Consider the following 21,595-nt stretch of genomic DNA (forward strand, 5'->3'; position numbering starts at 1 on the left):
CCTCAATTTTTTCGTTCTTTTTTTTATTCCAATGGAATCATTTTTCTGTTTATCTTCTTTTCCTTTCAAACTTTTCGTTAGTATTTATTTCCAATCAAATATTGATATTGTTTTCATTTTCTTTTTGTTCTCCTTGTTTCGTAGTAGTTTTGTGCACCTGCGTCGACATGCATCCCTTGTTGATGTTATTTTTGTCGTTCTCTCCATTACTTTAACACTCATTTGAAGTATTTTTTCAATGTACATCTATAAATATTTAGCCGTATGAGAAATACTATTGAATATCGCGGCTGCATGTGTGGTGAATGAATGACCTCGTTATTAGATAATTTTCAGAGTATTCAGCATGAATTCTTTTAGCCATTTATGTATACGAAGAGGCTACATGGAAATATACATAGAAAATGCACCTGACAGTATATTGTTTAACAGAAAAATATATCATAACACGTAAGCAGTGACATCAACAGGGAATTAGTGGTTAAATTACAAAAACTAGTATATTTTTTTTATTGGTCGTATCATGTTGGTTTCGTTTTTATTTTGCTAACGCTTTTGCGTTTTTTTCCTTTCGATTCGTCTTTCTTTTTTTACCGTTTTTGTGAATCAGTTTGTTGGTTGTTGTGTTGTTCACAGTGCACTGCAAAATGGACAGTTCACCGATTGTGACAACCTATTCCAACAACAAGAGCAAATTCTCGTGTAAGTTCTCAGTTTCCCAACGAGAAAGATTTTTTGTTTTTCATTTCTATCATTCAATAAGCTTACATTGTCCTATAAGATTTAGTATGGAGCTGCGCCGAACAAGCGTACCAGAAATCTAGCTGTTTATGCGTATCATAAGCGTGTTCATGCATCGTTCATAAGAAATTGGGACTTGTTTAAATCGGCTGGTAATACTTTGCTCATATTATCCAATCAAATAACAATACTATCATGATATTTAACATATAATTTTCAATTTGCTTTCAGGCTTTTACCGCTTATAAAATTTCTATGATTGAGCTGTCGATATTGTTACGTCTAGTTGTTTTTAGGGACGAAGAAAAAACACGAAACCATTATACATAAACGATTTAGAAAAAAATATCTAACTTTGCATGTCTCAGTGCTTTTTGCCTGCATCAGTATGTTTGTGTATAAATTTTCCAGGTCTGCACATGTGTGCGCACAAGAAATCAACTCATAGTTACCATCATTTGCTGTGGACCCACGTGTTCTGGGTCCAAAGTTTTCTGTTTCATGTAATAAATTAAAAAGAATATATATCGACCAATTATATGATACAAAGAATATTAATGAACCAGGCCAATGAGCATTCCCATAGGAATATTGAAACCAACACAAACCAATATTTGTGGCTCACTTTCATCAGTTCGATTCAATATTTCTCATCCAGTGTTACTTTTGAATGCATTCTTCTCCTCAATTTTGAATCGTTGGGAAATTTTCATATAGTTTTGGAACAAATGATACCGTTTTGTAACACAATCTCAAATTTGTGATACGAGATGATTAATGGATTTTGATTTCATTTTTGTTTTCTTTCGAATGAGTTAAATTTTTCTGTGACACGTCTAAATAACTTATTTAAAAAACTTCGGGATAATTGAAATAACTTTTCTTCACAGTAATTTTGTCTTTATGATGTTCGAATTACGATGGTATTGATTTATTATGGTACTTAAGACTGTATATTGATATGATACTAAATATTTATAATACTTGAGATTATATTTACTTTGGACTACTTATATTTATCTGTATCATATATGTCGGTATATACAACACTACACTGATGTGTAGGTATGTTGTATACAAGACTCCGATATTGTTTGTCTTATATGACGAATAATTATTATTAGAGGGATATAAATATAAGTAAGCCGGAAAAAAATTCTATGGCGATGTATGAATTATCAAATGTGGTTTTGTGGAAAGCTATTAGGAGGATAACTTCTCTGCTCGAACAACAAAAGTTGATATTGCAGGAATTTTTTATGAATGAACGTATTCTTGTAAAACTCGTTCTATCGAATATTAACTTTGCATTACGTTACCTTTTAAAGTTATTTTGAATGAGTTATTGGAACGTGAAGCTCAATTTTTCATCATATTTTGAAAGAATATGAAGTATGAAAAAATTACAAATGTATTAGAGGCGATAATGCCGGATAACCAATAAAATTCTAACATTATATTAAAACACGCAGATGTATTTTGAGTTCAATAGAATGGACCAAGTTGGTTTTTCATGAGTGTGTCTTTATGGGGAAGAGGGAGGGAAGAATAAATAAATACAAAAAGGAAAAGTAAAATATAGGAACATTGAGAAAACAAATTTATTTGCCAGAATTGTTAAATGCACCAACCCCAGTGTTAATATAATAACTCTGCTTTGGTGACGTTCTAGTGACAACGCCCTTGTTCACACCTGCAGTCGGTGTCGCTGCTGCTGGAGCTGGTGGTCCTGCTGGTACTGGGTCACGTAGTTACGTCGATCCGCATACATATGAAGATCCTAATCAAGCAGTTCGGGAATTTGCTAGGGAAATCGACGCTGGTTACATAACGATCGAGGCTATTATCGGTGAGGAAGTAATAATCTGCCAATGCAGAATATGTATCTAGGAGGCGCGGGAGTGGGGGACGAAAAAACTGAATTAGTCATAAAATGAAAAATAAAAAAGATAATAAATCAGCATAAACGCGATGAAATTTTGAATAACGCTAGATGGAAACTAAGCCATGTTAAACGATTTGGCGAGTATCAGTGTATCAGTGTATACCTACTATTTTTGACTACATCTCTGCAAAATAGTTGATCTATGACATGCAGAAAATAAAACTTTCTGCAGTGGTATCAAGGAACAGCTATTATTCCCGCAGCGTTCCGTATTACCTTGGTTGTTCAACGACAAGCATGTATTCATCGTTAAGCGGTTTTCATCGAAATATTGTTCGGCTTATAACTAAGAATTTAAATGAAGTTTCAACAAAGAGAATCAGCTTCAACGGTCTCTCGTCGATATGATTGACGTCAAAATAATCATGCTTCTCCTCGAGGGAATAAATGTAAAAAATGTATACGTACATGTCGTACATATTAGGTAAACAGGAAGATTGTGAAACAATTTGATTGCAAAAGAAAATGCTTCAACTGCTCGATTTAAATGTTACAATTCTAATGGTCATTAAAATATAGGTAAAAAATGAACGGTGCACTTTGAGCGGTGGATATTTGAGAATTGATAATAGCAAACGAGAAACTAGAATGATGACAGAAAATTACCGTTGTAAATATATTTATGTTGTTTTGGGTATACAGGTGGTGGAGAATTCGGTGACGTTTGTCGAGGAAAACTGAAATTACCGCCTGATGGAAGATCAGAAATTGACGTCGCCATCAAAACTTTGAAACCCGGGTCGGCAGATAAAGCGCGGAACGATTTTCTTACGGAAGCATCGATCATGGGGCAGTTTGAGCACCCGAATGTAATATTTCTTCAAGGGGTTGTAACAAAGAGCAATCCAGTGATGATTATTACAGAATTTATGGAAAATGGTAGCTTGGATACATTTCTCCGTGCGAATGACGGAAAGTTTCAAGTGCTTCAATTGGTTGGTATGTTACGTGGCATTGCAAGCGGTATGCAATATCTTGCCGAGATGAATTACGTACATCGTGATCTAGCTGCGAGAAACGTCCTTGTCAATGCTGCACTTGTCTGCAAAATCGCCGATTTCGGTCTCAGCCGAGAAATTGAAAGCGCTACCGAGGGTGCATACACAACCCGAGTAAGGATTCTTTTTCTTTTGAACGTGACCAATTTTTTACAACTGATCGCGGAAAATCATTCCTCTTTCCGAATTAAACATTTTATTTCATGTTTAAAATTCATTTGCATTGCCTTCTTTATCATGTGGAATAATAATTATAATTATGCTTCTCAAAGGGTGGGAAAATCCCAGTTCGATGGACAGCTCCGGAAGCGATAGCTTTTCGAAAATTCACCAGTGCCTCAGACGTATGGAGCATGGGTATAGTCTGTTGGGAAGTAATGTCGTACGGTGAGCGTCCATATTGGAATTGGTCGAATCAGGACGTAATTAAATCGATCGAGAAAGGTTATCGGTTGCCGGCTCCGATGGATTGTCCCGAAGCTATTTACCAGCTGATGCTGGATTGTTGGCAAAAGGAACGAACTCATCGACCTACGTTCGCTAATTTAACGCAGACACTTGATAAACTCATTCGAAGTCCGGACACTCTCAGAAAGATCGCTCAGAACAGGTAATAACCTTCGATTGCTCCACATTCACCTAGTATTTTTGCGTGATCAAATCAATTAGTTCAATTATCGATACTACGTAGAATAAGCTATGAATAAATAGTCAATATAAAATGAGTATTAACAACATATGGGGTACTTCATATCAGATTTACTTATAAAATGAATTTTCATCTACGATTTCGTTGCAATTAGGATATGTCTTTGTACTCATTAAGAATCACTTCTCTGTTTTGAAATGAAACTTCTATATAAACGGGGGGTATTATGACTTTTCTGTCATGAAAAAGTGTTACGGCCGCGTGAAGAGGGTAGACGATATATCGCGCGGTGAGAAGCGGCAGTGGCAGCGAGAGAGAAAGGCTGACAGCGGCGGAGAGATAGGCCAGGAAACGGGGGGTTTGGCTGTGATTCATTTCTAATCTGAAAGCTGTCAGTGCCATCACACGCGTAATGGTCCCCCAAACTTAACTTTATAATTGACGATAAAAAATTTCGTATTCATTATTTGTTATCAACAAATTAGTGAAAAAACGCATTTTTTTTTTTTGGTTTTTCGCTTATAAAACGAAAACCAATGGAGCTATGAGAAAGCAATCAATATACGAAATTTGAGAACAAAAATGCGAAGAGAATGAGCCCCGAAACAACCCGATCGATTAACAATTAACCGAGAAAATAAAAAAAAACATTAAAAAATAGCGTTTTTTCAAAACTTTCTATCGTCGCTAATCATAAAGATGGATCTTTTTTTTGTACGATTGTAGGTTTCGATAGATACTTCCTCTGTGAAAAATCCAGGCCCTATCGGATAATTATTTTATTAGTTATAACACTCAGAAGTTGAGAGGGTCATTTTTTGTCGGCAAGGCTGGTCGCCTGGAGGTCGTCCAATTTCAATTTATTAAGCCGATTTTGAAAGAAGAAGTGTTCAGCTACATACGTCTATCTTCGTTTTTCGTCCAAATGGTGAAGAAGTAGGTGAAAAACGGGCGCAAAGAAGAGCGAAAACGGCCGAGCGCGTGAAAGTTGTCGAGTGGTGGGGGTTGAATAGCAGTCGCGGGGAGCGCGTATATATAGTAATAGAAGTCGCTCTGCGCAAGCCATGTAAACTCACATTGGGTTATTGGGTTATCTCAGCAACTATATGAGCTATTTCAACATATTTTTTTTTATTCCGGGGTAACTGGACCTGCGGAAACTGATTCTGCACTCAGAATTCGTTATTAATTAGAATTAATATAAAATTTAAAAAGAATTAAAAAAAATTTTTTAAATAATTCGAAACAACGTAGTACTCGTAATAAAAGTCGTAGAGACTTCGAATACACCAAAGTAAAGCTAAATGCCTTCCCTTCAAACTGCGCTTTGTTGCATAGAAATATCTTAACCAGCGACGCAGTAGCACTAAAAAGAACGTAAGAAGTTTATCGAAAACTTTTCCCCGGTAATATACCCTAATGAAAAAAATTAAAGGGTCAAAAAATTTTTCCGAATTTTTAGTGATTTCTCAAAATGTTGTATCTCAGTGAAAAATGGTCGTATCGAGGTTTGAGAAAAAGTATTTTGAAGCTTCAAGTTTCTAGTTTCAAGATCTTGTGACAAAAAAAATGCAGAGCTACATGTTCTGCGCAATTTTGAGAAAAAATGTGAAAAAAAAAATTTGCAACTTTTCATGCTTTATTTTTCAACTCCACAAGCTTGGAAAGTTTTTTTTCAACTAAGCCATGATATGGACCGGATAGCTGGTTTATTCAGCTTCAATTTTCTTTTTTTTAAACCTCGGTAGGACCATTTTTTGCTGAGATGTTGAACTTTGAATCAAGAAGAATCCTTTTATCTTTGATCGACGATATCTCGGCAACCAATGATCGCACAGGAAATTTAAGGGCAGTTCTGGAAACAGAAATAAATGCCCTACAAGATTCCGCTGCGATCTTGAAGAAAATTTCTTTCCATCCCTGTTGTGCATTTGAAGAAACAGGAAAAAAAGGTAATTTATGGTTTTTCAGAAAATCGACAGCCAAATTTCAAATAATCATGAAATGACTAATGTTAAGTATGCCTTTTACAGCTGAGTATACTCCCAAAAACCCTGCGAAGTTACATTCCGATCTAACGAATCGTTATCTCGTTGCAACCGGTCAAACATTGAAAAAAATTTAAGGTCATATTTTTTACGTTAAACGCGTCATGATCATGACAAAAATGAAAAATAAAAAATTCCCAAGTTTTTTCCACATTTTTTCCATAAATAAGATTGAAATTTACAAATAAAAATTTCCCAAATTTTTTTGATTGGAAGTTGATTTTTTTTCTCAAGGCTTCCAACCTTGAGGGCTTCCAACAATTATTCCAAATGTTGAAAGCCTTGAGAGAAAAAACCAACTTTCAATCAAAAAAATTTGGGAATTTTTTTTTTGTAAATTTCAATCTTATTTATGGAAAAAATGTGGGAAAAACTTAAGAATTTTTTATTTTTCATTTTTGTCATCGCTTTTCCGCGATTCCGATTGATTCTCGTAATGATCTATTTTCAGGTTCATAGGAACGCAAATATTCATATAAATTATCTTTGCTAATCTTGTTTTTTATGCCTGCCCCCCCCCCCCCCCCCGTTCACCAGCACTCGCTTCGCTCGTGTAGCAAATGTTGGGGCAGGCATCAAAACATCTTCTATCGATAGATGCATATTTCGGAAGAAACGTACTTTCGACCGGCTGTAAGGAAAAATAGTATACACCACACGGGCAGAGGTTTGATAGCCCTGAACTGCGCGTCAAACTTTCTGCCCTTGTAGTGTAATATACTATTTTTCAGACCTCGGTACTGTGATGATTACGATTTCCGCCACCTGTGGTCATTGTGTCGCTGTAATAGACAGTACAAAAGACGGCAGCCCTAGGATACAACGTGTTCTGTACCTCTACTTATTAATTTAACAATAAAGTCTAAATGAGCACATTTGTGAACCTCATTTATTACATGGCGCGGTCTGGACATGAGAGTGAATTAGATGAAAGTTAATTTGAAGACGCTTCAGAAGAAACTACAATAGAAATCAATGAAAGAATCGAGAGACACACAGGTCTCGCACAAAAAGCAACTGGAACAGATAAAATGGCCACCGTGCAACAAAGCCTCAACCTCAAACCGCCAGAACCGTTATCATTCAGTGGAAATATATCGGAGAATTGGAAAAAATGGCACAAAAAGTTCAACATATATCTGCAAGCTACGGAATCAAAAGACAAAGCTCCCGAAGTGAAAATAGCGATTTTACTTTTTACAGAAAAGTATCGTTTAAAGTAATAGAAGCTTACAAGGTTGAACTCATGAGCATGGAACGAGATGAAATTATTAAGAAAATAGTGGAGCCCACAGAATTCGAAAACCCAGTAGTGCTTGTAAAAAAACCAAATAATACCTTTAGAGTCTGTCTCAACTCTCAATACCTCAACTCGTGCCTACTGAGAGAACATTATAAATTCCCAACTTTCGAAGAAATAGCGTCAAAAATGGCTAACGCAAAGATTTTCACAGTTTTGGATGCATCTAAGACTTTTTGGCAGGTTGAGTTGTCTGAAGAGAGTTCAAAATTTACCGCATTTCAAACCCTCTTTGGCAGATACCGTTTTTTGAGAATGCCCTACGGCATAAAAACTGCACCAGAAATCTTTCACAGGGTATATAAACAAATATTCAGTGACATTCAGAACGTAGAAGTTTACATAGACGACATTATAGTTTGGGCTCAAAATGAACAAGAACATAAAAAAACATTGAGAGAAATTTTTGTCAAAACGCGGGAAAATGGTACAAAGTTTAATCTGGAAAAAAGTAAAATTGGGAAAAGTGGTGTCCAGTTCTTGGGTCACAATTTCACAAAAGATGGGATTAAGATAGATACGGATAGATTACTTGCAGTAAAAGAAATGGAAAAACCCACTTACACGAAAGAAGTGGAAAGATTGCTGGGAATGATCACTTATGTAGCTAAATTTATTCCGAATCTCTCCGACATCATACGTCTACTTCGAGTGATAATCAAAAAAGGGGTAGATTTCTATTGGTCGGAGGCTAATGACCTTGCGTTTCAAAAAATAAAAGAAAGATTGACGAAAAACCCGGTACTCTAATACTATGATACAAACAAAGATTGCACACTGAGCGTAGACGCCAGTGGGACAGGAGTCGGAGCTGTTCTCTTACAAAATAATTTGCCAATAGTTTATGCTTCCAAAGCCTTTACAACGTGTCAAAAGGCTTGGGCACAGATTGAAAAAGAAATGTACGCGTTTGTATTCGGATGCGAAAGGTTTCGCCAGTATATAATTGGCAAGCCGGTGGTAGTGGAAAGCGATCACAAACCTCTTGTCCCGATCTCTAAGAAACTAATAGCGGATATTCCTATTCGGCTTCAAAAAATGAGATTACGATTACAACCATACGATGCGGAAATAGTTTATAAGCCTGGAAAAGATTTGCTGATAGCTGACAGCTTGTCTCGTGCACACTTGAGCGATATGAATGAAGATGAAGACATAAACTCACACATATTGAATATAAAGTTATCCGAAATTATGACCGACTAAAAAAAGAAAGAATTTATAACCGAAACTGAGAGTGACGATGAGTTGCAGATTGTGATAAAGTTCATTCGTGCAAGCTGACCGAACGAGATTAAAGATGTACCCGAAATCGCCAAACCGTACCATACGTATCATTTCGAATAATTGCGTGGTTGTTCCGAATCGACTGCGTAAAGAAGTACTGTGAGTAAGCTACATTACAATCACATGGGCATTGGAAAAAACAAAAAATAAAGCTCACGAAATAGCTTTTTGGCCACGTATGAATGCACAAATTTACGAAACAATTGTAGACTGCTCAACGTGTCAAAAATTCCAAAAAAGCCATCAAAACGAGAAACTTATCATGAGTGAGATACCGAGTAACGTCTGGGAAAAAGTAGGAGCCGACTTGTTCTATTGCGAGGGTTTACCGTACCTAATTATAGTCGATTACTTTTCAAAGTACATAGAGACAAGATTATTACAGAACGAGTCAAGTGAAATGACCATAACAAAGATGAAGTCTATATTTGCTGTACACGGTATACCAAAAACGTTAAAATCTGATAACGCCCCTCAGTTTAGTAGCCAAAAATTCAAAGAATTTGCAAAAGCTTGGAATTTCGAACATGTAACGTCGAGTCCTACTTATCCGAGAAGCAACGGACTAGTCGAACGTAATGTACAAACGGTTAAAAAAATGCTGAAAAAAGCGAAAGGGGATAGCAAAGACCCATATTTAGCATTACTTGAACTGCGAAACATGCCAATATCTAATTGTATCGAACCCCCCAACAAAATTATGTTTCAAAGAAACGTCCGCGGAATACTGCCAGATTTCCTAGAATATCATCGCTTGGGGAGAGAACAGATAAAAAACAATCTAATTGAGCGACAAAATTTACAGAAATATTATCATGACAAACGAGCGAAAAATCTCCCAGAGTTATCGAAAGGTGAAACAGTCAGAATCCAGAACAAAGACAAAACCTGGGAACCAGGAATAATCGTCGATAAAAGCGATAAACCGAGAACATATCAAATCATGAAAGAATCTGGAACGACCGTAACACGAAATAGGAAATTCTTAAACCGAAACACTAACAATGATTTTCAAGTCAAACATCCCCCAGACTATTCTGCCGAGATTACTTTAGATCACGATAACGCACTAGCGAAATAGATCCGCTGATTCCGGCTCATGTATCGATCAAACCGCAACCTCCGGACTCGCAAGCCTCACCGCCTAGGCTAACCACTCGTAGTGGATGCGTTGTTACCAGACCTGGTTACCTCAAAGATTATACTACTTAAATACCGTTCTTTCACAAGGTACTATTTTGCTTTATGTAATGTATTTACTGTCATTTACTAACTTTAACCTTCTAAGATAAAATATAAAAAAAAAAGTAAAGATGTGATGATTACGATTTCCGCCACCTATGGTCACTGTATCGCTGTAATAGGCAGTGCAAAAGATGGCGGCCCTAGGATACAACGTGTTCTGTACCTCTACTTATTAATTTAACAATAAAGTCTAAATCAGCACATTTGTGAACCGCATTTATTACAGGTACGATTATTTTTCACCGAGATACAACGTTTTGAAAAATTACCAAAAATTCGGAAAAATTTTTTGACCCTTTAATTTTTTTCGTTAGTGTATAGTTCTCTCGCCGGGTATGTTACTACGAGTGGGAGAGAGAGGGAACGAGTCTGCGCGCGCTGTCTTTCTCGCTCGATCGGGCGCGAGTAGAGGGGATAGCGCGTTCAGTGGATTGGGCGAGTCGAAACGGGACAAAAGTCACGTTTCGTACAAAGGGTGTATGTTCAAATATACACAAACGCTACTTAAATCTTTCTGACTCCAAGCGACTAGAACGTACCGAAACACTCAATTTTAATCGCCTAAATCATCATATCTCGGGATTGATTATTGAATGAACGGATTTACTTGCAATAAGGATCAATTGAAAGAGAAAAATCGAAAACAAATCATCACCAATTTTCAGATTTTTAACTGCAATGGTTTGTCTGTGAGAACGGTTCGAAAAACGTTATGACGTCATAAATCGACATACTCCCGTATATAATAGTGCAACAGGGCTCACGTTGGCTTTTCTATTACACTCTCATTTTTTCCTTTTAATACTTGGCGTCGAGCCGTTACCGCGTCTTTTGATTTTGAGGTATCAAAAACGGAGTGTTAACAAAAAGTTGGATAAAAAATGAAAACAACTCGGAAAAGATATTGTTCAATTCTTTTTTTGAAATTGTTTAAAATCGAAGTTTCGCGAGAGAGAAGACGATCGAGGTAGACGCAGCGAGCGATGAAACACGGATAGTGAATCAGTTGGCGGCGATGATAGAGCGGGAAAGAGTGCTGAATGATGACGGCGAGCCCTAGCGCTCGTGGAATGAAAAAGTAGAGAGTTTGTTTGACTTCACATTCAAGAAGGTGAGACACCTTATTTATTCAATAAAAGGTTATTGTTCTGATCCTTTGGATCGGGTACATATAGGCATTCTCGCCAAATTAATGGAGGGTAAGTGGTTGTAATCGGCCACCGTGAGCCTTGGAAGCTGATCGGGGGAACCGGGTACAGTGGTGTGTGAGGAGAGCCTTCCCTGTTGGTGCTGATCTTGGTGACTTGTGAGACCGGCTCAGGACCCGGCAGATGGGGTGCCGTTGCTGGCCCTCGGCTCGGAATGGGCGCTGCTTCCCACTCGCTGTCTGAGCTGACTTCAACCTGGATGCCTCGGTGAACTCGGCAAGCTGGCCGAGTTTGAGTGCCAGTGGAGGTAGAAGCTGGTGGAGAATCCAGCAGTGGCGACAGCAAGGGGAGAGCTCTGCCGAAGGATGGAGAAGTCCAGCGCCTGAGCCGGTCGTCGTACGGATGAAGCGTAGCCCTGGGTGGATGAGTAAGCCGGAATTTCAGTCCCGAGATCGGGATGAGCTTCCACGGTAGCGGCGTCGCTGCAACCTCTGGATGATAGGCCGTGCTGGTGGGTCTCGTGTAACGAGAGGGGTATAATCAGTGGGAGTGCTAGTAGATATATAGCTCAGCCCAGAGAGGGTTCGAATTTGATCCGATTTTGGCTGCGATCTTTGCCGTTTATATTCTCTTCCGGAGAACGCACGGCTGACGCGAATCTAATCGTTCTTGCGCCACCTCGCGGTGGTGTTGTGACCTAAACGGGAGCGTCTATGCTGACTAGCCGCGTAGCGGTAATCGAGAGAATCAGTGGTGTACGCGAGCGCGGTAAATTGAAGTAGGCTCGGGAAATGCTGCCGCGCTGCGTGCTTAGATGGTAGCTCGTGGGCTCAAGCGCAAGGGGCGGTGCTCTCTCTTTGGCGCGCGCGGTGCCTCTCTCTCTCTCTCTCTGTCTCGATTATGTCCGTTCTTCTCAGAAATCGACATTCTATAACTATAAATTTAAAAAAATGTCTAAATCGATACATTTTTAATACTTTTATAGAAAATTGAAAAAAAAATCACAGAAGTGTTTCTTAATGGGTACTGAAACGAATCTCAATTGCAACGGAATCGCAGATACAAAATCATTTCAAAGGTAAATCTGATATGGAATGCCCCATACATATATATGGGCAGGTCCATTCTTTTCGATCGATGCCTGCGCGCTTTGGTTTGCGACTTGGCTGTCGATTTTTTCCTAAAGAGTAAGTTATAAAAAATAACGATCCCCAAAATTTAAAGACGATTCGTGAAATTTTTATAGCTGTAGAGTTTTTTCAAAATCATAAAATGTCAGTTTCTAAGCCATTTTCATGATTTTTTCATGCGAACTCTATAAGGCTTAAAGACTCAGATAAAGCAGCATTTTCCTACTCCGATTGTCCGCTTTTGGGAAAAAAATTGTTTTTACTATAAATGAAAATCCGGTTTAATTAGCACCCTTTTCTTAACCCATTAACGCTCAAGCATCCCGATTTTGTATCAAATTTTCAACGCGATTATTTTTTATGTTATCGGCGTTGGAAAAATTTTGTTTTCAGATATATCGACGTAGAATTTTATGCTCTTTCAGAATATTGACTCAAAATTCAGATTAGACATATATAAAAAAAACATGGCCGATTCAAACGTGAAAAATGAGAACATTTTTGAAAAAAAGCTTTTTTGTATTTTTTTTACAATGTTACCGCAAAGAATTCTTACTGTAATCATGATCAGGCATGATCGCGATAGGTGAAGTTTAACGGGGAGTTTTCATGTAATCATTGAACCACTCCTTTTTACAATATGGCGGCAATAACATAATTATTCTACAAGAACATAAACTAATTTTTTTCTCGGAAACTATTGAGATTAGCTCAAATATCTGGGAATTAGAATATTATAGAATTGGTCAAAAAATACTCTCAATTTTTTCAAGAAAAAAAAAAATTTGGAGATTTTAATTTTTTTTTATTTTTTGGAAAACCAAAAATCGTCTCAAAAAATTTGAAAAAAATTAAGGATATTCTTTGGCCAATTCTAAGATATTTTTGTACTTACATAATTTGAGCCAAGCTCAATAGTTTCCGAGAAAAAAATTAGTTTATTTTCTTCCAGAATAATTACGTACTTACCGCCATATTATAAAAAGGAGTGGTTCAATGATTACATGAAAACTCCCTGTTGAACTTCATCTATCGCGATCACCCCTGATCATGATTACAGTATGAATTCTTTGCGATAACATTGCAAAAAAATACGAAAAATTTTTTGTCACAAAAATGTTCACGTTATTCATGTTTGTATAGGCCATATTTTTTTTCTTCATGTCTAATCGGAATTTTAAGCCACTATTCTCCAAGAGCATAAAATTCTACGTCGGTATATCTGAAGACAAAATTTTTTCAACGCCGATAACATAAAAAATAATCGCGTTGAAAGTTTGGTAAAAAATCGGGACGCTTGGGCGTTAATGGGTTAAATTATTATTTTTTGAAAATTTGTCGTTTTTGTTACGTAAATGGTCACATCCAACTCAAAATGTCATTGATAATGTTATAAATATGAAATAAATGCAGGAAACTGGGACATTTAAAAAATTCACAACTCACTAATCGGCGAAAATGCATTTTAAAAATTTTTCCGTGAAAATTTCAAACCATTCAAGCACAAAAAATTCCCAGCTGTTTGAAAACAGCGCTTTTTCAGAAATCAAGTAGCTTCGAGAGACCGTGTATAAATTGGAATGTTGTAATACATAAATATTCGTATACGCAGTGATAGATACATGGATGAAAAATTTGAGCTGTTTGAAGCCACCTACTTGAAAAATTTCCGCTGTGTCAACGTTTCAAAAATCCGACGAATTTTCAAAAAATAGTAATTTAAGAAAAGGGTGCTAATTCAAGCAGATTTTCGTTTGAAGTGTCAACCATTTTTTCCTCAAAAGTGGAAGATTTAAAAAGAAAAATGTCACTTCATACGATTCTTTGAGCCTCTAGAGTTCGTATGAAAAAATCATGAAAATGGCTAAAAAATTGACTTCTTATGATTTTCAAACAATTCTACAGTTATCAAAATTCACAAATGACTAAATTTGGGGAATCGTCTTTTTTTATAACCTATCTTTTAGGGAAAAATTGGCAGCCAAGTCGCTGATCCAAGCGCGCAAACTGCTGTCGAAAAGTAATGAATTAGCCCACATATTAGACTGATGCAAAAAAAAATAACTTGTGTTTATACTTACAAGCGCTCAAAAAAAGAAAACAAATACGTGAACCTGATTATTTTTTCAGCATACCGTCATCAACATAATATGAAGAAATGATTTTTAAAATGGAATAGAATTAGGTACTCGCTGTTAAAAAGTTTCGTAGAGACTCGCTTATGAATGAGGCATTTTACGCCAAATCTGACACCATTCGAAATTTTTCTGATTTCCTTTCTTTTTTCCCATTTTTACCGCAGGGAATGAACTTATCTTTCATTAATGTATTGGAATGAAACACAAAAAGACTACTAGATTTAAAAAATACAAAATTTTGCATCAATTCAATATACATTAGGATGCGCAAAAATAATATCGATATTTTTTTCTCTGCATCCAGCAGATGAAGTTGAATTAAGAGTCATCGAGCTCATGCGACCAACTCAAAATCGATGGTGGCGCCTCCCGTAGTAAAGTATATCTATTAGGGGGCTTAAAAAATATTTGTTTTTTTTCGTTGGCCGAAGAGGGATGTTAGTACATGTAAAAAAGTGACTTTCCCAAAATTTGAAATAGAAAAAAAAATATTTAGTGGTCCCTCAAGCGGCTGTTTCAAGTTTTTTCCTATTTTGAGGACAATCATCATAGAAAAATTATTAAAAAATGCTGCAAATGAAAATTTGCAAATTGCTTCCTCAAGATGGTCAAGATGCACGATGCTCAAAGCTTACTCTATGAGGTGCTATATTTTTCATTTTGGCTTCCTCATAGAAGAAGCTTCGAGCATCTTGCATCTTGACCATCTTGAGGGAGCAATTTGCAAATTTTAATTTGCAGCATTTTTTTGTATACAAGGAATTAATTCATTTTCTCTACCTGCTTTTACGAATTTTAATTTATCTCTTTGTTTAAATTCATAAAAAAAAAAACTAAATGACGAGCCATCAGAAAAAACAGTTTGCAACTTTCAATTTTCATCGTTTTTCTATTTACATTGAAATTAAAGAAAATTCCGACAACTTTGCTGGCAAGTATAGAGGAAGTACAGACTTATACACAATATTTTATAAAATTTCCAAAAATTGAAGCGGTTGGACGATTTTTTGAAAAACTCATATTTTCGTAAAATTCAAAATGTCATAAAATTTGAACCGCTTAACCGATATTCCCCAAATTCAATACCAACCTTCCTATTATGATAGTCTATTTAGAAAAAAAAAAATTATTAATAAATCTCTAAATTTTCGAGAGTTAGAGCGTCGACACCCTTTTTATAAAAATTTCAAAACATCGTCAGATTCGTAATTCTTAACAAATTCTGACAAAATTATCAGAGAGTGAAGAGCTTGTATAGATTAACATCTGTGCAAAACGGTAGCCCTGTATCTCGAACCGTTTCCGAGTTATAAGCGTTTGAATTTTGCAGTGCCATACACACACGCGCGCACACGCACATGCACACGCCCACACGCGCATGCACACGCCCGCACCCACGCGCGCACACACACACACACACACATCCGGACATTTTTTCTAGATATGATTTTTCGATGTTTTGGAACATTTTGAGCACATTGACATTGAAAACTGGAAAAATTTTTCATCGTCACAAAGCTTCCTCGATGAGGAAGCAAAAGTCATGAAACGTTATGCAAACATAAAATGTACTTTCTTTCTTGAATAGCAGAGAGTAGAGTAAAGTGGAACAGCCGGGCAAAGCGGAATCCCCCCCCGCGCCGCTTCGAAAATTTAGACCATTTTTATCCATTGGAAATCTGCGAAAATTTGTTATTTGGCTGAGAACATGCTTCAAAATCTGAAAATTGAAAAAACAATTTTTTTTAAAGAATTTTTTTTTAATCAATACATTCAAATCAATCAAAAAATAAAATCAAAATCTATTGATTTTGATTTTATTTTCGTGATCTTAATTACTCATGATGTAGTTTTGCCCCACGTTCTCTAAAGAGAGTACCATGAAGTTATCGTAAACGGGATAGAATTGTATAAAGATCGCATATGTTAGAAATATCCATATTTTCAACGATAATAACATGGCTCTTGAGCCTGGTCAATTTATTGATTACACAAAAAATTCTATTTTCAAAAAAATTTTTTTTTTTAATTTTGAGATTTTTAAACATGTTTTTAACCAAATAACAAATTTTCGCAGATTTCCAATGGATAAAAACGGTCCAAATTTTCGGGGCGGGGGGGGGGGGGGGATTCCGCTTTGCCCGGCTGTTCCACTATACCCTACTCTCTTCTATTCAAGAAAGAAAGTGCATTTTATGTTTGCTTAACGTTTCATGACTTTTTTATAATTTTTCTATGATGGTTTTCCTCAAAATAGGAAAAAAACTTAGAACAGTCGCTTGAGGGACCGCTAAATATTTTTTTTCTATTTCAAATTTTGGGAAAGTCACTTTTTTTTACATGTACTGACATGTACTTCGGCCAACGAAAAAAAAAGAAAATTTTTTTTGAGCCCCCTAATAGATATGCTTTACTACGGGAGGCGCCACCATCGATTTTAAGTTGGTCACGTGAGCTCGATGACTTAATTCAACTTCATCTGCTGGATGCAGAGAAAAAAATATCGATATTATTTTTGCGCATGCTAATGTATATTGAATTAATGCAAAATTTTGTATTTTCTAAATCTTGTAATCTTCTGTCATATGTAAAATGGCAACACAGCACCGCTAATCTTCATTTCCCTCTTCGTAAATAACTTTTTATTTACAAGGGTCCAGAAACTAACTATAAGTTTGCAAGTCATTCATGACCATCTGAAAAAACTAAATATATCCTTAGTCAAAAGTTCAGAGTATTCGAGATATTCGCACCTTTTGAAAATTCACGAAAAATTCTAACCCAAGGCAGTATCAAACCTGTTGCCGCTGTAAATACGAGTTTTTTTGATTCGTATAATTTTTCAATATCGCTAACAATCATGCTATGAATAATAACAAATGATAGTTTTATAATTTTTCGTTGCACAGTTCCATGCGTTTACGCCCGCTGTGGTCGTTTTTGCGCGACCGATATCTTCAGATTGTTCGACTTAACATTGCTCAGTTGGACTCAATGACGGCGTTTACACGACGTCCTTTTCCAGCTTAGTTATATCAATATAGGTATACAAAGTACATATGAGCCATTCACGCCATTTCACCTAAGCGATGACCTCGTCCATTTTTATTTTTCCTTTTTTTTCATAAAATATACCTCGTAAAAGGAGTATTCACACCAATTTTTAGATCTTTATATCTTATCTGTCAAGCGTTATAATTTTCAAAAAAATGTGGGTTTCGGAAGTTTCGAAAACCTTTAGTGCCTAAAAATTCCTGAACTAATTGAGATATCAACAAATATCACCGTATTATTTTTTTTTGTTTTGAAAAGAACTTTTACTGAAAAATATGAAAAAAATTTTCATTAATAATGTCAACGCTTTTTTGCTTCCAAAGTACAAAACATTTTTTGTAAAGGTGAATGCCATTTTTTATTTTTTTCTAAAAAATTCTCTAAAATGGAGTGATTTGCTCTACATTTTTTTATGAGTATGGATCAGTCGACTAACCTCACTGGGAATTTTCGAAATTGAAATTCTTTGACACAGTTTGACCGATTAAAAAAGGCTCTGTCAGCCTACACAAAACGATGGCAAAAATCGGCTGACAGAGCCGATTTTTAATCGGTCAAACTGTTTCAAAGCATTTCGATTTCTAAATTTGCAGTTATGTCTCTTGCACGGTTGCAATATACCGACAGATCCATCCTCTCAAGACTAGTCTCATCGTGAGCTTATTTTTGTTCACAAGCTTTTTCAAATTAATCATATTTTTTATGACAAGAATCTTATTGTTATAAGCCCGATTAATGATTTTAACGATATTAATATTTTGAATTCTGCCCGAATAGGTCCAAAATATAATAGTAAATATATTGCAACGTAACGCTCTAGCCGCGACTCGGCCTGAACGCCGGCACGCGTCGGTTCAAGCTACCTTAAAGAGAAGGAGCAGTTATGAAAAGAAATGTGAGAACGCGAAATTTTGATTTTGAAGAATTTAACAATTCCGATTTATTCAATTTTGACCGATTTTACAGGATATTTCGTTCTGGATTTGTTATCGGAAAATATTCGCGATCGCGTTCGCCGATTGTAGGAAATTTTGTTGTGCTCGCCGTTTATAAATTGATCAAATTTGAATGATGTGATTTTTGCTCGTTTTCAAAATAAAAATTAAAAAAATTCGATATTACAAAAGTGTTTTGATTTTATACAATAAAAAAAAATTATAATTAATTTGACACGATATAACCTCAATTTTACGCCGTGGCCTCTTGAATTATCGATGAACAAAAGTCTTTACAAAATTCACAAAAATCTCGGTTTTGTTTGCCTCGGACTTATTTTTCCAATTTTGAATAAAAAGAAAAATATAATCAAGAAAAATTTACAGAATTTACAAAAAAAAATCACTTCTGATTCTAGCAAAGCAGAGAAAGAGTAAAAAAAGAGTGTGCTTTAGACCACACAACTGAAGTAAAACTTTTTTCGCAACGTACAGATATATGGGTCATTCCACCAATTATGGAATTAATTTGTGCCGGACGGTCTGAATTGCGCCTAATGGTCATTGCTTTTCGAAGTCAATATGTCACTGTGAACTTTCATGATTTTTTTTCAAATTTTTTTGTCTAGCGGTTTCTAAGTTATAGAGGTTTGAAAATTTGAAAATTTGCAATTGTTAACTTCTTGTGTTGAAAATAACAAACCCTTGAATTATTTTTTGGAATACTAAACTTAGTAATTTTTATGTGAAAATATATCAGCTTTACGATAAAAATATTTTTCTCAGGAATCAGAAAAATCTCGAAAAAGCAATTATAACTTTAAAATCGCTTTTTCTCCTAATGTAACATTTTAAAAATATTTTAGAATATTTTTTTCGTAAAGTTCAGACTTTTTTTTACAAAGGATCTTATAAGGAACAAATAAACCTATTTTATTTTGAGATTCTTAAAAAATCAACTATAGAACAATTAATTTGAAAGGTACGTCTAATTATCGGTGTGTGCCGTACTGCCGCAACGGTCGTCACGTCATTTATAGGTTGAAATTCAAAGATCTCGGCATATAACATTATATTCAGAAGCTGTGTACTTTTGAATATGTATATAAAAAACATGACATTCTTGTGGTTTTTGGTAGAGGATTACTTCCTCCAGTGAAAAAGTGTTATAATTACAATCATTTTAAAATTTTTATAAAATCACTTATTTTTATTGTTTCATGCTTGGTTTTCATATCGTTCGTGTAAGGCTACTGAACTCAAAACTCGCATACTCTTTACTGAGATGTATTCTATATATTTCATGACCTGGCAATGAGAAAAAGAGAGAAAGAAAGTATACGCTCGAAATTTCTATCACTTGCTCCTATAGGGCTTCTATCAATTTCTGTGTACAGAAGGCTAATGCACTAATACTACGTAAATAAGAGAAAGAGAGAACGAAAATGTGCGTGCGCATCACTCTTTCTCATGCTCATACAATGCTTCTAGGTCAGGGTTCAAGGCTAAATGTAAGAGTGGGGACGATGGGCCTACACTGTGTATTAGGTATTTCTATCTGTACCAACGTATATATCTCTATCTCTCTCAATTGTAATTGAACAATAATTATTGTTCGCCTCGCCCAATCACACGAGTCCATGGCAATGAGCGTGAGAGAAACCGAAAATGTACATGCTCATGCGTATTCACACTTTTCGTAGCACTTCCGTTACACGCTTCCGTAACAAGATTTTCACCAGTTTAGCCCCCAAGCCCAGCGCGCCTATACAAGTTTTACTTCAACAATGAGGTTAGGTTAGAGGATACAAACCCCAGGCTATGGGATTGAAACGTCACTGAATCGCTTCGAGAACCTGAGAATCTATGAGGTTAAGTAATTTACCATCCACTGGCTATGAGATTGAAACTTCGTCGAATCACTCCGAGAACCCGTGCAACGAAAATTTGGAAAAATTAGAGGTTGCGATTGGACTCTGGACTCTGGGATTGAAACGTCGTTGAATCGTTCCGAGACTCTAGGCATCCAAGGAAAAAGAGGAAGAAAGTATTTATGTTTGCTAGGATCAGGGTGTATTGTTTGAGGCCAGCCTTATTGTTCCGAGTTAGAAATTTGAGGAAGGACTGCCTCCTGAATCAGTCGCACAGCCCTTTTTATATCTCTTTCCCCGTCAGAAAATCATCAACACCGAAAATGTCAATTTTAGATCGGTTCTGCGAATCTTTTTGTAACGCTTTCTATGATTCGCTCGTTCTCATGATTCATGCCTTACCATTGGTTGAGCGGATTATCGTACGATGCGCGAAAGTTCGTTTTTACAATTTTCATGGTTTAAATGTTTATTCATTCATTTTTCATGTATATTGGCTTAAATAGTTTTAAGTGATGTTATCATATCTGGCTTTTTTCTGACAAGAATTTATGTATTACAAAACCCGTAAAAGTAAAAACTTCGTCAAAGCGAGATTAATAATAATATGAAACATAACTTTTTTTTCTCGTTCTAAAATATGTGATTAGAAATGTGTAAAAATACTCTGCTAAATTTCGCACTGACTGACCATCATTTTTATCGTACTCTCAAGAAGAAACAACAGATTTGTGGTAACTAAAATATGAAATAATTACTTTTGATTGAAAATTTGTTAAATAACTTGAAAACAAACTTAATCGATTATTGTTCTACATTTTGTTACACTTTCATTTGGATCATTTGACATATTCAAATCTAATTTTACATCAAAAATCTACTACCGGCTTTCACATGTTTTTTGCGAAATCAACATTGAAATCTCTACTCAAAATCATTGACAATGTATGAAAGTTTTGTTTGATAAGAGCAGATCCTGCTTTGGTATAGATAAGTAAATTTTTAAAAATGAATTCAGTGATTTTTTTTATGGTTTGATGAAGCTACGATTACAATTACTTGTCCATTTTATTCTATACATTTTGCTCTGCGAATTTCTCCTATTG

At 35.8% G+C, this 21,595-nt stretch overlaps 1 protein-coding gene across 1 annotated transcript in view; it reads left to right on the forward strand.

The window, feature by feature from the left end:
- LOC122414159 (ephrin type-A receptor 4a-like) overlaps nucleotides 1–21,595 on the forward strand; it is a 55,191-nt gene that overhangs the window by 2,123 nt on the left and 31,473 nt on the right. Inside the window, exons 3-6 of the mRNA XM_043425097.1 lie at nucleotides 637–702; nucleotides 2,414–2,590; nucleotides 3,329–3,798; nucleotides 3,957–4,294. Of these exons, the coding sequence (XP_043281032.1) occupies nucleotides 637–702; nucleotides 2,414–2,590; nucleotides 3,329–3,798; nucleotides 3,957–4,294 (1,051 nt within the window). The remainder of the gene's footprint in view (nucleotides 1–636; nucleotides 703–2,413; nucleotides 2,591–3,328; nucleotides 3,799–3,956; nucleotides 4,295–21,595) is intronic.

Source organism: Venturia canescens, chromosome 7 (genome assembly GCF_019457755.1).
Source record: "Venturia canescens isolate UGA chromosome 7, ASM1945775v1, whole genome shotgun sequence".
Taxonomy (NCBI): domain Eukaryota; kingdom Metazoa; phylum Arthropoda; class Insecta; order Hymenoptera; family Ichneumonidae; genus Venturia; species Venturia canescens.